Source organism: Nothobranchius furzeri, chromosome 8 (genome assembly GCF_043380555.1).
Source record: "Nothobranchius furzeri strain GRZ-AD chromosome 8, NfurGRZ-RIMD1, whole genome shotgun sequence".
In the NCBI taxonomy this organism is placed as follows: Eukaryota; Metazoa; Chordata; class Actinopteri; order Cyprinodontiformes; family Nothobranchiidae; genus Nothobranchius; species Nothobranchius furzeri.
Genome location: NC_091748.1, coordinates 50148436 through 50166754, shown reverse-complemented (window position 1 = coordinate 50166754; position 18319 = coordinate 50148436). Strand labels below are relative to the sequence as shown.

Below are 18319 nucleotides of genomic sequence, written 5' to 3'. Positions count from 1 at the left end.
GGTTAACTCACACTGATTGTTTGTAACTTAGTAGGAAATAACATTGGCAAGTGTTGCCAAAACAACCGGTATTTGTAAAATTGAAAGAGTTGCTAGTGAAGCAGATTGGAAAGAAAAGAAAATTAGCCCCTTTAACGCTGCTTTAAAATTGTCTTTTCTAAACTCCCAAGAACAAAAAAGGCAGCAGAAATCTCCCCACAGCGATGTAATTCACATCATTATGTTTTCTCATAGAGCCCTGCAAAAAACGAAGCTTCTTCTGGTAATTTAACATCCCACAGAGACTCTCCTCATCCTCCGTATGGATTAACGTACTTGAACGTACTTTGACAAAATAAAACTTTACAGTATGGTTTTAAGATAAAACTTTTAATGCAATTAATGCCCATGCTCTGATCAGTGACATCACTCACTGACGAAGCAGTCACGATACATCTTAGCAAAGTCCTGAAAGTATGGAGACAGCGGCTGAGAGGACTAAGCCATCGTATCTCCAGGTCAACTTTCTTCATCCCAGGCCACCAGAGGGTCAACAAACATTGAACCAAGTCAGAACTGCAACAGTAATGAGACAGGGAAAGGTTGTCATGTGACTACTGTTGGCCGTCTCGCACACCCTGATGGGGCCCTCCCCCTCCCTCCCTCCCGACTACTTAGCCAGAGAACGGCAGCACGTTTCCTGGTCTGCCACAACAGACGAGGCTTCTGGTTGGGTGTCTTGTCCTTTGATGAACCTGCTTCTGTCTGAGGGTGTTGGTTGGTGGGCTTGTCTTGAGAAAATTCTTCTTCAGAGAAAAAAGTTCTCAAACACAACATCCCAGTAAACTTTACACCAATAAGCTTGACTCTGCATAGTCCAGTTAGAACTGACAAAGCTCATCTGATGAGTTGCAAAACATCTTCAAGGAACCAAAGAAGTCCAGTTGCCGTAATTTGAAGTGACTATCATTTCCATCCACCTGGATGACTGAGAACCTTCTCCAGCACATTTTGACCTCCTTTTTGGTAGCTAGTTTCATTTTGTTTGAGAAAGGCCATTTCACTGTGAGAATTACTGTCTGTTTCAGCTTAGTAAATGAGCTACTCACAAGTTATAACGGAGTGTGTTCGTTAACCAGCTCTTACAACACCTTTAGGAGGTGAGGACTTATTAACTGTTTGGGCTCTAGAGGTGATAAATTATGGCAGCTAAACTGTGACTTGGCTTGACTAGAATCTAAAATGAACATGCCACTAATTTCCATCTCATATTTTAGAATTAAAGTCACATTTAGAAGTGTTGCTTGTTCCAGCACCTCCTAGTGTCCTTTATTGATTCTCTGTGGTTTAAACGAAAACAAATCATATCTCCTCGATCAAGAAAATGATAAATATGATAAAGTTCCACAGTATGGCTATAAGATAGAGATTGGTATAATGCCTCTGCACTGTTGCACTTAATGTAGAGGTCATCTCCGAAAGCAGGTGTGCACTCGAGTAGGGGTTCCAGCAGGGAGAGGCTGCAGCTGAAGAGATCACCATTAATGGGATTGCTCAGGTGTACCGCAACCTCTGGTTGGCCACTAAAAGGATTTTTAGAAGATGCTGTCTGTGTGAGTTCTTCTACACCATATAACCAGGAAGTGTGATGAAGAACCCAGACAGAACTTTTGCTTTCGTAATAAGTTGTCTTGCTCCTCTGAGCACTGGAATACCAATTTTTATGCTCTAGTAAATCTATGATCTATGATGAGGTAGATAAACTCAATTAAACAGTTGTTATCTCTCTGAACCATTGCTAAGTCATGAAGGATGAGATTAAATCCATTTCAGTGAATCAGAATCATCAGAATCAGACTGAAATAATAACAAGAAACTATAAAGTTCCTAAAATTACTCAGGGTGCCTGCTTCGGCATCACATGTTATCCAAAAAGGTTGTTATTCCTGATTTATGACAATTTATGAAATTGTTATATGGTTACATAGTTGTGTTACATTAGAAATTAAGGCAGAAAAGGTGCCAACAATGGAACTAAAAGGTGAAATAACTTTATGTTTTTATGGCCGCTGGACAGTGTCTGCTACTTCTCGTGCTGTATAATTCTGTGACAATCTGATTCTGTGACTCTAAGGGGCAGCCTGAAAATAATTTTTACTTTCCAGATGTAGCTTGCTTAAACGGCTTTGTCCAAAAACGTCCACTGCGCCTTTACTAATAGTTGGAGTGGAGAGGGTCGGAAACCCAAGGAATCCAGACAGAAGCAGTGAGTGGCACCATCACAATACTAGTGGACTCTAGAATAACAGAAGATGGTGATTTACGTGCACCGAGCACTCGTGGAGCCCAGTGGGAATGTTTTGGCGGCTGGTTAAGTCTTGAAGCAGACATGTCAGTATTTCTCAAAATAAGTGAAAATGCCAGACTGAAGGTTGCTCCAGTGTGGAACGTGGCTGCCATGGCAACACCCGACAGGTAGTAGATGTGGGGCTTTTGTAACACATGTCAAGTGTAGTCAGGTGGCATCAGCAGCATGGCTGACCTTGGAGAAACGGGGAGCAGGAGTTGTTCACATGATGGGTAAAAAATAACTTGTCAAAAACAACAAAAAAAACAACTGTTTATGCTTTTAACAGTTCAGATGAAAAAGGTGTCTGCTTTTCAAATTTAACTAATCAGTGTGGCACGTTTCATCTGCCACTTCATCCTGTCGCTACAGGAGGCTTCAAATCATGCAACAAATATAATAAAGATTCATAGATCTGAAACCTGTTTTACTCTCACTTCACACACACGCGCTCGCACATGCATGTACACACACACACACACACACACACACACACACACACACACACACACACACACACACACACACACACACACACTCGTCCATGCTGAACATCCCAGCACTGTTTTGACAAAAACATTGCATTAATGAATGAGTTGTTTCCTTTGGCCCCATTTCTATGAATGACTCATGCACTCATTAACGCTTGGTTTTTCAGTGGGAGCCCAAAAATGAATCCTAAGAGGCAGATTTTTGAAAAAAGTGCTCATTTACTAAAATTTCTTAGAGCAGATTTGACTTTGTGTTAAAAGTCTGCGAGACAATCCGATGTTATGATTTGAATCTGACTGAAGAGCCTTGGTGCATGCTTGCTGCACGAAGATCATTACTATTACTTATTTTATGATTATATGCTTTGTAATTACTTGAGTTTTGATGTGTTTACTCTTCTGCTGGAGATTTCATATGATGAGCTAAAATAACTTCTTTGTTTTTCTTTTTCTCATATCACATGGAGAAACTAAACTTTTTAAACATAGATCACATGGTTCCAAAGGAGATGTGAACACACACCTTTGCCTTCAAATGATGCATCAGTCCGCCTTATTAACTCAACAGCCTTACCTATCCTGTCCAGCCTGTCGATGGCAACTGTCTCAAAGGCCCTTCTCATCATGGGATACTCCTCCAGCACCTCATTGAAATTGTCCACCGAGAGGGAGTAAAGGCGACAGTAGGTGTCTGCTCGCACACTGGCTGTCCGTCTGCCACGGGTCAGCAGACAGATCTCTGGAGGGGTGACAGAGAATCAAGATGTGACTAGAAATCATAAAAATATGTCGGACTGGCAGATTTTGGGATGTCAGGCAGTGCCAGGGAAAAGAACAGAACACTGACAGGAAATTAAAACTATTTGCTGTACAAAACTGGAGCTTTGAACAAATGTGGATTTGGCATGTAGACGTTAGCAACAAACATTTCCCTTCCACATGTGACAGCTGTGAGAATGCACACTGTATTTAGAGATGTCCAGCTAAGCTAAGCTCCATTACCATCACTTGTTCCCTTCTTTCAGTTTCTTTACCTTCAGCTTCCCTTTTTTACATACTGGATGTTGTCTTGACAACCATACATGCCCTCCTTTCCCCTCACTCGTAAGGTCGAGCTCTTCTGACTCTCAGCAGGAAAGGTGCAGAAAGTGGCAAATTGGAGGAATTCTCTATTAAAACCCAAACATAAAGGCTCTGTACTTTACCTGGCTGTTCATAACTGAAGAATTAAATTAACCAAATCCTACTTGCTGTCAAAAGGTATTTATTTGGGATGGTATCCATTGATGTTACTGTCATTCTGTATTTTTACTTCATTTTTGTGCTCATACTATTACGGATAATTGGGTTCTCTACCACCAGCCCAAACATAGACAATACTTTTGAAGTTTATAAAATTAGGTAATTCAAGATGATGACTAGCATTTCCAAGCAGAGAAAAATGGACAAAATAGAGCAAACATCTTTTTTTTTTTGTTACCAGTATGGGTAAATATAGCATTTTTCACTTTTGGACACAGTGTTTGCATGATGCATGCTATCAAGCTAACTGCTGAAATGTCTCCCAGCCTTCATTAGTTTCTACAGGAGGGATTCATCAGTAAATCAATGTGTTCACGATCTAAAACATGCAGGAAGCTTGCTGGAAGCAGACTGCAGCGGCAGATATGTCAGCTTCACTTTACTAAAGCCTAATTCACACTGGAGGCAACAGCGGCGCGGAACGGCAGCGGAACATCGCCGATTCAAAAATAATCCATTATAGTCTATGGGCGTGGTTCAAACCAGCCGCGGTGTGGACATTTTCAGACATGTTCCAGAAGCAGTTCGCTGCACCGCTAAAGATAGGAGTGGGTTCTATTTTTGCCATGAGCCACTTCGGTGACACAACAGTTTCCGCAGTTAACATAGAATTACACAGGAAGTCACACAGTTTCACCGAAAAACGTTCAGTAATTTTCAAAATAAAGGAATATTACAGCGATGCAATTTCATATCTGTGTAGTTTACATAAATACATGTGACCTAACTGCCTCTTTACTCCTAGCATCATTCAAGAAGTGCAACGGTGTGTAACATCATAGATGACATCAAACAGTAATGTCAAACGTGATTTCTACCTTCTTTTTTTTGCTTTAATGGCGGATGGCATAAACAAATCGTGACTTTTGGAGTCTTAAGGGATTTTGTGATCTTGCAACTTTGACGAGGAGGACGGCAGAAAAACCGCTTCATGGCTTCATGATTCTCCTGATCCGGTGTGGATTAGTGCACAGTGGATGATGCGAGTACGTTTTGCACCACTGATGACTCCAGTGTGAAGAAAGAGACCAGCAGGGACCAGACTGGCAACTCTGAAATTGTAAGTGCGGTATTGTTGCCTACAGCTGGGCTGGTTAAAGAGCGTCATGCCATGATAAAAGTTTGCAGCAATGAATCTTGAATGCTCATTCAGTAGAGAAAGCAGCCGCAAAGCTGATGAGCAGCTTTGTTGTGTGCAGTTTTCTCCCTGTGTTGCATTAAGAGTATGAACTGTGTACAAAAGCAATGCAGACATTTTGTCACCTTCATTTCCTCTGTTATAATATTACCCATAAATACGGACGAAACCAACTACGTCTGTCAGGGAAGGTCATGTTCACAAAATTAGAATTTTATCGCAGCAGGGCAGCAGCATGTAATTACTCAGGTAATAGCATAGGTCAACGTGAATGCAGCGGGTTACTTTCAAACAAAATTTGAGACGTTTTTTTTCTGATTTACTGCAGAAATAGAAAAATGTGTAAATGAGAGCAGATGTTTAGGAATGTGGCTGTAATGAGACAGAATGAGAACAAGAGCACAGAAAAATTGATTTAAAGGCCTGACAGAGAAAACAATGCAAGTAAGATGCAATTCACAAATGTGCAAACTGGCACACCTCATGACGGTAACAAAGAAAATTAATTTGATCTGTCTGTAGTTGCATTTGAGATTAAAACGTTAACGAGAAGTAAATACAGTCTCTTCTCTGTGAAAACTTTGGACAGGTTCTGCCGTTTGTTTGGCTTAAATGAGTTAACCATGTTTCTGTTGAAAGGAAAGGGTTGAAATTAGAAGACCTCAGAAATAAATAAATAAAAGTCTTGAAACAAAGTCATGTAGAATTGTAATAAAAATGAACTTGTCATCTGTTGTATAATTGCTTTATACAAGTTATTGATCACTACTGTTTGTCAATCACACTTATCATGAGGATAATCATGGTAGAGCCGAACATAATGTGATCATGAGGATGTAATCAAGGTAATCTTGGTGGAGGTGTGCAGCTTTGCACGCACATCAGGGAATGTATAAGGAGCAGAGCAGAGCTCAGAGCTGTTAGAGCTGTTTGAAGGATTCTATTTGACGAGGTTCATGGATTACGTTTTCTAACTGGGGTGTTCAGCTCTCCACCCATAAGCAACGGTAAGAGAAATGTTTCGTTCATGATTGATAACTTGTATGAATGCCGGTTGAATAAAGCCTTGTTGTTCATCTGATATTCAAGTTGTGTTTCATTGTTTCTGGCGTCGACTTGACAACGATCCTGATTAAATAAATATAAAGTGTAAAAAGAGACTTTGAGTCTTTTAAGGTAATTAAAATAAAATAAAACATTTTATTTTAGAACATTTTTGGCGTCACGAACAGGATCAGTCAAGCTATTCCAGCAACAATGAAGTGTTTTTGGAGAAGCAAAAAGGAGCCGAGTGCTTCTGGGGAGGGAACGCCGATTCCCGTGCCGATTCCCGGCTGGGAAACGGAGGAGTTCCGAACCATTGGTGATATGTTAAGGCAGCGCGGTGGACGCCCTGGGCCGTGGGGAGAGTTAAATGGAGTGGTCAGCCCCGCCGTGGTGCTGGACCGTTTGACGCGGATAGAAGTTAAAGAAAAAGCGCCGCTGGCAGGAGTGAGAGATATGATGTGGCTTTTTGCAGAAGCATGGAAAAAACAGGAGTTAGAATTGAGCAGTTGTAGAGAGCGAGCGGCGCAGGAGAAAATCCATGCTGAAGAAGTTGAAAAATCATGCTCAGAGTTTGAGCAGAGAGTGTGTGTGATGGGGAAAGAGCTAAAGCATGCTCAGAATGTTTTGGATAAAACGCTGACTTTTGTGTCTCGAGCGCAAAGGAAGGAAAAGAAGCGACCTCGTAGAGCAGGTCCTGCTCAGATCCGGGCGTTTGTAAAGAATGTTGGTGAAGATTGGAACCCAGAGAAATGGAACGGGGATCTTTGGGGGGATGATGAGGAGGAGGAGTGGGCGATTAAACCTGACCCACCACCTCAGCCCTTGTATCCATCATTACAGGGGATAAAGATGTCAGAACAAAGACCTATTACTAGGCGTCGGCGAGAACAGCAAATTATTCCACCAATACTGGTAGATATGGTGGATGATCAGGGACGGCCGGAACTCGATGAGGCGGGTAATATAAGAAGGATGTTACAACAGCAGCCACAACCCGCCCCTAGGCTGCTAACAACGCTAGAGGATTATTCACAAGATGAGTTAAATCACATGAATGGGAAGCTGAAACAGCGCCCAGGCGAACCAACTGACTCCTGGCTTAATCGCCTTATGGAGGATGGCGCGTGTGATATAGCCATAGATGCCGGTGATGCCATGAGATTTTCAGGATTAAGTACTGATGCACAGATAAATGCTGAATACCGGGCTACAGTCCGGGCATTGCCAGCTGATGAAGATTTCAATGTGGGGGATGCATATGCTCTGGCATGTCATGTAATCTATCCTACCACGGCGGACTGGTCTGAGATTAAAGGGCAATGGCAGACAGTGAGAGATGCCATTCAGCGGCTCACCAGACTCACTATTAGAGAGCAAGTGGCTCGAAACGGGGGAGCTGGAGTGGTGGACTGTAACATCTCTAAGGCAACTAGAGATCACCTCATCAGACATGCCCCACCACATTATAAACCCATGGTGACCAGCTTGTTGTTTGGCGCGGCAGACCAGACTTTTGCCGCGATAAAAGATCGTCTTGGCGAACTCACCACGCTGGGTGATTGGTCTGAGACGAGGAGAGAGGGAGCTAGAACTGAAAATAAACCCAGGATTGATCCACATTCAAGGGGTCGTAAAGGGGGGGCAATGGGCCCCTCTAGAACAGATCTGTGGAGGGCACTGCGACAAGCGGGAGTGCCGTTTGAGGAGATTGATGGATTGCCCACTAATGCATTGATGGAGAAATGCAGCCAAATGGGACTGAAGGTCCATTGTCAGTTCAGACATTGTCCTGAAAAGGACGACAGGATGTCTGTGTCAGAATTGGTTGGAATGTTGCAGAATGTGATCAGGGAGGTGGCGTCGAAGCCTGCTGAACCTTCCGCCCCTCCCAAGGAATCTTCAGAGGAGGAGAGTTCAGATGAGTGTTATCAGGTGGCGGCAGTGAAGCGTAGAAAGAAAAAACAGCACCGAAGGGAACATGATGATGAATAGGATGAAGGTCAAGCTCAGGTTGTTGCCAGTGCCTCAGGATGGTCAATAAATGATATCAGACCACATGTGGAATTACAGATTTATTGGAAAAAATCAGTACAGACAGTAATGGCATTGGTTGACACTGGGGCGGAGGCCTCGGTAATTCATGGCAATCCTGATAAAATAAAGGGAAACATTGTACCTTTGACTGGACTTGGGGGGCAGATGTTAGTAGGAAAGGGAGTAACTTTACCCTTAAAAATAGGAAATCAACCTATTAGAAATTACAGTGTAGTAGTGGCTCCTGCAAAGGAATGGATTATTGGAATGGATATATTGGCCGGAATGACTCTTCATCTGAAACATGGTCGATTTTGTTTTGGTATAAACAGAATCCACACCATTTTGGTAGGCAAGGTCAAAATGACACCTTTTCCCATTCCTGAAGCAACACAGGTGGTATCACAAAAACAATACCGGTTGCCTGGGGGTCAGAAAGAAATTACGGACACTATTAAAGAATATCTGGAGGCAGGAGTTTTGAAAACATGCACCACACGGTGGAATAATCCCTTATGGCCAGTGAAGAAATCAGATGGTTCATGGAGAATGACTGTGGATTATAGAGCGCTGAATAAACATACTCCTCCTTTAACGTCTGCGGTTCCGGATGTTATCACGATTGTGGAAAGGGTGCAGCATCACTCTGGTACATGGTATGCGGTGATAGATTTGGCCAATGCTTTCTTTACCATACCTATCCCTGAGGACAAGATGGAACAGTTTGCCTTTACATGGGAAGGAAGACAGTACACCTTCACCAGATTACCACAAGGGTATTTGCATTCACCCACAATCTGTCATAGGATAGTGGCTGAAAATCTGTCGACTTTAAAGATCCCATCAGGCATATTGCTATCACACTACATTGATGACATCATGATTCAGGGAAACACTAAAGAAGAGGTTGAGCAATTGCTCCCACTTCTGATAACACATATGAAGAATCATGGATGGGAGATAAATCCAGAGAAAGTGCAGGGATCTGCACAGTCAGTGAAGTTCTTGGGAATTATCTGGAATAGAGGGGAAAGAGAAATAACAACTAAAGCTAAAGAGAAAATAGCACGGTTCCCAATACCACAGAATAAGACAGATGCTCAGCGGTATATTGGGTTGTTTGGGTTCTGGAGACACCACATACCTCATTTAGGACAGATCTTGCAGCCTCTGTACAGATGCACTCGGAAGAAGGAGCAGTTTGAATGGGGGCCTGATCAACAACAGTCATTTGAACTAGCTAAAGAGGCCATCCAACAAGCTGTTTCTTTGGGGAAGATGTTGTCAGGACCAGTGGAGTTACAGGTTTCTGCAGTAAATGATTATGCTAACTGGAGTTTGTGGCAAAAACAAGATAGGTGCAGAAAACCTTTGGGTTTTTGGTCTAGGAAATTGCCTGATGCAGGACAGAGATATACTCCATTTGAAAAACAGTTGTTGGCATGTTATTGGGCTTTGTTGGAAACAGAAGCCCAAACTGTGGGGCATGAAGTAATGATGAGAACACATATACCCATTCTAACTTGGGTCATGAGCAATCCTACAACTCACCGCATAGGGGTAGCTCAAGAGGCTAGCATCATAAAATGGAAGTGGTATGTTTCTGAGAGAATGAAACCAGGAGAAAAAGGAGTATCAATGCTCCACGAGCAAGTGGCAGACGTTCCAGAAATGGATGAAGTGCCTTTTGAGGTAAAACCAATCCAGGATTCTCCTGTGAAACTGGGGGTAAGATGGAGCGAACTCACCCCAGAGCAGCAGGAGCGAGCCTGGTTCACTGATGGTTCCTGTCAATATGTGGCAGGAACCAGGAAATGGAAGGCTGGGGCATTTAACCCTGGTACACAACAAGTTATGGAACTCACAGGGACAGGAAAGAGTAGTCAATGGGCGGAGTTGAAAGCAGTACACATGGTAATAATGGCGGCTGGGGTGCAGGGAGTAAGTATTTATACTGACTCCTGGTCAGTAGCCCAAGGAATGTTAACTTGGATGCCAACTTGGCATGCTACACAATGGAAGATACATTCAAAAGAGGTTTGGGGAGCTGACCTATGGAAGGACATTTGGGAGAAATGCCAAAATATTCCTGTGTCAGTATTACATGTGGATGCTCATACTAATAACAATGATCCTGAATCCCTGCATAATCAGACTGTAGATAAGATAGTGAAAATTCAGGCTGTAAGACAATCAAGTCCTGGATTAGCCAAATGGGCTCACGTTACTGCTGGACATTGGGGTGTGCAGGGAACATTGAAATGGGCGAGGGACAGAGGAATAGATCTCATCACTGATGATATTAAAACTGCCATAGAAGATTGTGAACCTTGTCAACATCAGAAAAAGAGAATCCCTCGACATATACAGGGACAGATACATCGAGGTAAACAAGCGGGACAGTGTTGGCAGATTGATTTCATTGGACCATTGCCAAAAAGTAAAAACTGTAAGTATGCATGCACAGCCGTGGATACGGTGTCAGGGGTACTGGTGGTGCATCCGTGTCATAACGCCAATCAGGAGGCTACATTGAAATGTCTGTCATTAATAGAGACCTATTATGGACTACCTTTGCAGGTTCAGACTGATAATGGTACCCATTTCACTGGAAATAAGATCAAAGAATGGGCAGAGAACAACGCGGTAGAATGGATCTATCATGTAGCATATCACCCGAAAGCTAGTGGACTCATTGAGAGAATGAATGGGTTACTGAAAGAGAAACTAAGGAAACTATCGGTTACTAATTCTTTGGACAAATGGAGAGAAAATCTGACTAGGGCAGTACATCAGTTAAATAACAGACCCGTGGGGGATGGAGTTACTCCACTGATGCTAATGGTTGCCAGGGCAGGAAGGGAAACAACTTCTACTGACCCTCCTATACGAATGTGGAAACTAACTTCTGAGGCAGAACTCCCTGTTAGAGCAACTGCGGGCTCTGTGGGATTAGATCTTAAAATCTTGGAAAGCATCACTTTAGTAACCAATAAAGTGACAGTGGTAAAAACAGGATTGGGAATTCAATGTCCACCAGGAACTTATGCTCATGTGTGTCCAAGAAGTGGTTTAGCTTTGAGGGGTCTAACCATTTTAGCTGGGGTAATAGACTCAGACTATCAAGGGGAAATAGGTGTGGTGTGTCAGCATACAGGTAAAGAACCGTTGGTACTGGAAAAAGGAGACAAGATAGCTCAGTTAGTAATCAAACGGTGTGTAATGTCCAAAGTTGAAGAGATTACTAAACCTACCACTATCACTCAGAGGGGTGAAACTGGGTTTGGATCATCAGACTTTACTGCGGGGGCAAAAGTGTGGGTGGAGCAGCTCAATGGTCCTCCCAGAGCTGGAGAGATTATTGCACAGGGAAAAGATGCTGTGGTAAGTGTATTGTTCCCCGGAGAGGAAAAATGGATTAATATTCCGATAAACAAATGTTACAGGAGAGAAAATTAATGCTTGTCATTCTATCTGCAGTTTTGTATGTATCCCATAGGCGGGTGTCTGAGTGACGGTGGTTGACTGGGTCCCCTTCCCCTACAAAAGGATTGAACCCTTGTCGAGGCGATGGATGGGCTCCGCGGACCTGGTGGTGTCGGATGTTTGGTCATCGTCCTCCATGTCCTCGCTGTCATCGCACTGAGGGCACATTTCTGTTGGGGGCTCACGGAAGGACAAGTGTTGGAAGAAGGGGTCATGGGCCATCTGGAATTGGTTAGCAGTATGTCCAACCGCACTCAAGGCACATTCACATGCAGAGCAAATGACGCTTGCTACTTGGGAAACCTAACATCTACCGGTAAGATGTACCGGTGCAGAGGATGTCTTAAAATCCGAGGAAGGGTGATCAGCCCGGGGGTGTTGGTTCAAGGATCAACAGTAACCTTTAATTCTGCAGCGCGCATCTGTGCATACCATCAGGGGAATGGTACTTGCATACAAAATGGCACAAATTGGAGTATGAAGGTTGATCGCGATTTCCGGATCAGGAATGGAACTGTAATCACAGGAGGATACGCCTATTTGTACATATTCTGGGTGCTGCCCGACACAGCCAGAGCTACGCAGACAGCTGTAGCTCCCCTGGTTCACACTTGTCAACAAATGGGACAAATAAGGGTAGCCGAATATGTGCGATGGACTGTGAAATTCCCTCCTATTCCGCCTTGTAACAGGAGGAGGCGAGCATGGTATGACACCGTGCTAGGAGGAACTGGAACTTTGTATGGTCTGGCTAACACAGCAGACAATGAGGTGACACGAACTATGCTGTCCAACACTGGAGAATACACCGCACAAGCTGTCACCAAGACTGCAAGATGGATGCCTTCGACTGTATCTAGTCAGTTAGAAGGAAGTGATGTGTGGAAAAGTGTATTTAAATGGAATCTAAAGCTTTGGAATGAAACTTATGATGCATTGCATAATTTGTCACACATAGGTAATTGGACAGTCTGTTCCTTGCAGACTATTCATGCTGAGACACAGAGAAATAGGTTTCAAATACAGGTAATGAGTAATAACTATCATGCATGGCGAACATTATGGAACATCAGTAGTTCATTATGGCTACAGCTACATGCAGAAATGACGATTTGTAATAAATCTATGTGTACTGGATACTGGGATCAGTATAATATGACATCAGTAATGACTGTGTGTAGATATCAGATACTGCCGGTGATAACCACTAAAGGGTTTTGGTATCTCCATGTTAGTGGAGAGTGGTGGGATGTTAAAACAAATCGAACATATGAAGTAAAACACTGTGATGAGACTGATAAGGGTTTAGCCTGCCCATTGGTAAAAGGACATAGCAATCCATGTTTCACTGATTCAAGGGTCGTACTCTGTGATTGGACGGTCACACCCCCAGAGGAACAGTTTTGGCAGGTGGGTCCTAACACCTTATGCGTGGCTACAATGACCAATTCCCCACAGGTACCTTCAGTTCCCTTTTCAGGTTGTCTCAAGGGTATACATATGTGGGAATGGAATAACGTGACCTATTGGTTGAGTAATTACACTGTATCTAGTCGGCTGACTAAGATACAATGGGAGGTTTTACACTCCCCTTGGACACTCTCACTGGAACAATTCAAATGCGCATTGGATGGTTCCACTGAAGTGGCAAAATTGATTGACTCTCATAGGTCCAACCTTTCCAGGCTCATGGTGTCTACTCTTGTGGCACAAGGGGAAATAAAACATGTTGCTACATTGATTGAACAGGCTTCCGCTCATCATTGGTGGGATATATTTACAGGCATGTCGAGTACCGCTAATAAAGTGCTAATTCCACCTATGATTGCAGCATTAATTATAATCAGCATTCTAACATTGTGTAATCTTATTATTTGTTGGTATGTTATTCGATTAAGAAGAGAAATAAATTGGGTAATAATGCAAAGACTACGATGAAAATTAAAGTGGAACTACAAGGTATGTTATAAATGACGTTGGTTTTGATGGGGAAATGGTGATGGATCCATGATGTTACATAAATTAGATGAAAAGTTCAAGAGTGGAATGTAATAAAAATGAACTTGTCATCTGTTGTATAATTGCTTTATACAAGTTATTGATCACTACTGTTTGTCAATCACACTTATCATGAGGATAATCATGGTAGAGCCGAACATAATGTGATCATGAGGATGTAATCAAGGTAATCTTGGTGGAGGTGTGCAGCTTTGCACGCACATCAGGGAATGTATAAGGAGCAGAGCAGAGCTCAGAGCTGTTAGAGCTGTTTGAAGGATTCTATTTGACGAGGTTCATGGATTACGTTTTCTAACTGGGGTGTTCAGCTCTCCACCCATAAGCAACGGTAAGAGAAATGTTTCGTTCATGATTGATAACTTGTATGAATGCCGGTTGAATAAAGCCTTGTTGTTCATCTGATATTCAAGTTGTGTTTCATTGTTTCTGGCGTCGACTTGACAACGATCCTGATTAAATAAATATAAAGTGTAAAAAGAGACTTTGAGTCTTTTAAGGTAATTAAAATAAAATAAAACATTTTATTTTAGAACAAGAATAATGAAGCCTCTACTCGTCTGACTGTTGATTAAAACGTCTGAATCCTAAAATAAAAGGTTTATCAACATGCTTCTAAATGTAGAATTTTTTTCACAGGTCTGTTTTTGAGTTTTGTTGTCACCTTTTGATTGAAAGAGTGCAGGCTTGTTCATTTGTCTTTTTTGATCATAAAACTGAAAATTTCAGTCAGTGTAAAGGCTTTTCTATGTGGTGCCAATTCTCAAATGAATTCATAAATAAACACAATTCTTCTTAGTGTCCTCTGCAACTCAAGTAAGTTCACTAAATTCTATATATAAACGCACTCAGGTAAGATTCATTGTGTTATTAAAGCGGACTAATTAGCCACACAGTCAGCTACACATGCAAATTCAGCTGAGTTGTTGCTGATGCCCACTTTGACCTATTTTTGAGAGAAACCCTATTTTTAGCAGCTTTTTGGACATAACCAGATTTTGACATTTACTGTAAAGCTTCAATTAAACATGTATATTTACTTTCATAAGAGGCTAGCTCCTATGGAGATTGGATAAAACGGTGCTAGAACACGGATAAAAATAACCGACCACTACATTGATTATTCACATAACAGGTCATACATGAGCAACAACAGCTGCAATAATGTAGCAGTGTGATGAAGAAATTTAAGTCAAAAGGTATGAAAAGGCCCTCTAGTGGCAGGCTGCAGTAGAAGTGTTAAACCCCGCCCACTACATGGAGGAGACACATGTAGCTAAAAATGGGGGAAATACCTCACATGAATCTTACCAGGATTTGACTTTTGTTTATCCACATGCTTAAGTACCATTTTTCAAATAGAGTAATTAGTAGACACCTTTACCATTGTCCCGAGCACTGGAAGTTTCCAAAATAAAACATGCCAAAGATGTGAAATCATGTTCCATCAGTCAGCATGATGGAAAATTTCCCTTCAGAGCTAACAGGTCATTTGTTAGACTTTAAACAGTCTAGTCCAGTGACTAAAAGCTTTTTGAGACATGATGATTAACCTGATGAGTTGTAAAAAAGGGCTCTTCACAAACTGACTCAAACGTCATTTCATAAATACCAACTGGGATCTTCCTGGTTTAACATAACACAGACATCTGCACATTGCCAGCATCATTAGCAGCCAGTGAGAAGTGCATGGAGAGGAAAATAACACTAATGAAACCACTAGGGCTGAGTCCAAACAACAGGTGACCCCTTTTGGCTCCTGGCGTCACAATTAAATATGAATAAGAATACAAAGAAATGCTGGGTTTGAAAAGTCGATTTTAGCAGTAGCATTGATATTCACTAGCATTACTCGAACCCATAGTTAGTTTCTTTTTTTTTGGGGGGGGGGGTGTTGTTACCAAAGTTCCCGTATTAGTGAGGGGTTAATTCAACCCTAACCCTCAGTGGCATCATCAGTCCTGTCTCCCATTGTTCTTGAAGACAAGAACTGAGTAAGAAAGGGGGTCAGGCATCTGTGAAGTCTTATGGATGAGGCTCTGGAGTAATTTTAGTGTGAATCTTAATCAAAACTCACTGCTTTAGTATCTTAACGTCTCCAGTGAGTAACCACATGGGTCATTTTTAATGAAAAGTCTGCTTCAGTCAGCCACAACATTACATTTCTCTTCATCTTTGCATTTCAGCCACAGCTCTTCTGGGTCGATACCGATTGGGGGTTTGAGACCATCAGTGCATCTCACGGGTTTCTGATGGGATGGCACCAGCGCCAAGGCTGAAACTGCTGGTGACTAATGTGACACATGCAATTTATTGCTTTTCCCATTGAGACTCTCACTATGGTATTTGCAGAGCACAGACGTCAGTTCAAGCTTGTCACACTCTTGTAGAATGCTAATAGGTATTGTCTGCATCGATGTTCATTATGGGAATAACTCCAACAACACATTATTTTGCGACAAGATGAAACATGTTTAAACCTCTGCTGATTCAGTGTAATATTAAAGGTGTGGTTCATTCATTTAAGTCATACATTTGCAGTGGTCTCTAGTAGGAATGAATGCCTTGTAAGTTGTATTCTGGCACAAAAGCCCTGCTGTGCCTGTGTCAGGAGATTTCCGGATCAGAGGAGAGCTTCAGACAGCAGGATTTAGAGTCTGACTTCCTGATATTTTGACATCTCACTTCTGATTGGCTAACAGCTACACAACTCTACCACTGACTCTGTTTTGCAGCATTGATGCTTTATCTCTGCAAATGTCACAAGTCTAGAGGAGTTTTGCTGTGTGATGGAGTTGCTAATGCTAACAGTTAGCTTCTACTAGCTGAGATGTCCTCTGCTGTTTTTTGAATGTTAATCCAACGACAACCTTTTCTAAACCAACATGAGTCCATGAATGTTAAGAGACAGTGTGATGTTGATCTGCCAGGCTTTTCAAAGCAGATACTGTTCTGTTTTCACTAAAAGTTGTAAAATGTTGTATCACTAAAATGTCATTCTCAGTCAGTTGTTATTCATTATGTGTTTACAGCACCCTCTGTGGTTTCTTCGAGTGGTGCACTTTAGAAACGGCTTTATTTTTGAAATAACTTTATTGAACAGGAAGTCCGCTCAGTCTAGCAAAGCAAGCGAGCAAGAAGAAAGGAAACATATCAGTACACAGTTTATGGTGTCCTGTTGGGAAAAAAAACTGTCTACAACTTCTGTTTATGGTTGTATCGCCGGTATGTACTTAAAGTATAAGTTGCAACTTTGTTTTTGTGCAATATGTTGCCCGCTAATGCTGTATTTTGCTGTAAGCTAGTCCCTTTGTTAAGCTAGTTACCCGTGATTTCGGAGGTCGTCTGGATAGCAGCAATAGCACAAGTTCTCATAATTAGACCTGTGACATATGCTGTGTAATAGCAGTGTGGTATATAAATGCATATTATGCTGCACATATGTATATCATAACTGTATTTTTTGTCTTGTTTTTAGTTTTACCCTTTTTAGTGTCAGTAAACCTGTTGACAACGCTCATCGGTCTTCAGAGTGGTGATATAAGAAAGGTGTTAACGCCCCTGCATCAGACATGCACCCATAACGGCACAGATACGCATAAGAGACTATTTTCATGTTCTGCCTGCATGAAAAACTAGTGATTATCATTAGAAATAATCATTAATTTTTTTTCAGCATTCTACACCTTTAACATCCAGAGTTCAGGTCTTTAATGGAAATCCTCACTTTAAACTTTGATCCCAGAATTCTAAAAAAAAAAAAACATTAAACTTTCTAACAGAAAAACTCAAAGTCAAAGTGGGAAGTTTAAGTCCAACTTTGGTATCTCCTTACTTTGACTGACTAACTCAGAGATTTTCACACGCATATAAAGGGCAATGATTATATTAAACCAGGCTGTCCCTCCAGTCAGAGCAGATGGATTAACTTTGTCCACAGAGACGAGTGATTTCCTTTTTGGTGACAGGCATTGCTTCAAACTCTCTATCTGAGAAACAGCTTCATAAATACTGTACTGATATGCTAGTTAGCTGGTCTTAATTGGATGTTTGTGCACAAGAGCGTGCTGTGAGTCAGTGTAACGGTGCAGAGAGCAAGCGGCACATTCTTTATTAAATCCAGTGAACTCTAGATTGCTGCAGAGGACACCCGATGTTAAAAATGCAGGCTGTTCAGTTGAGTTAAACCACAGGAGTTAGGAAAGCTTGTGGGTGAGTGGGTTTTAGCATGTCTGCATCAGTTTATGGGCAGCAGCGGTGGCTGAGGCACCACTTGCTTCCAAACAGCCACAGCAACAACAGCCTGGGAAAACGGGACAAAAAGGGGCTGTGAAGCCACGCTGCACAACAACTACGAATAATTTGTCAGCACTGTATTTTCTTTCTTCATTTAATGTATAAATGATGATGCTAAAATCACAGAAATAGAGTTGCTCCTGCAAAGGGACACACCTCCAAAGTAAGAGCCATCCATCAGCT

At 42.0% G+C, this 18319-nt stretch overlaps 1 protein-coding gene across 1 annotated transcript in view; it reads right to left on the bottom strand.

The window, feature by feature from the left end:
- hcn2b (hyperpolarization activated cyclic nucleotide-gated potassium channel 2b) overlaps nucleotides 1-18319 on the bottom strand; it is a 109699-nt gene that overhangs the window by 8064 nt on the left and 83316 nt on the right. The window contains exons 6-7 of the mRNA XM_054730003.2: nucleotides 18293-18319; nucleotides 3392-3556 (exon numbers count right to left, since the gene is read on the bottom strand). The exon at nucleotides 18293-18319 is cut by the window's right edge and continues 214 nt beyond it. Of these exons, the coding sequence (XP_054585978.2) occupies nucleotides 3392-3556; nucleotides 18293-18319 (192 nt within the window). The remainder of the gene's footprint in view (nucleotides 1-3391; nucleotides 3557-18292) is intronic.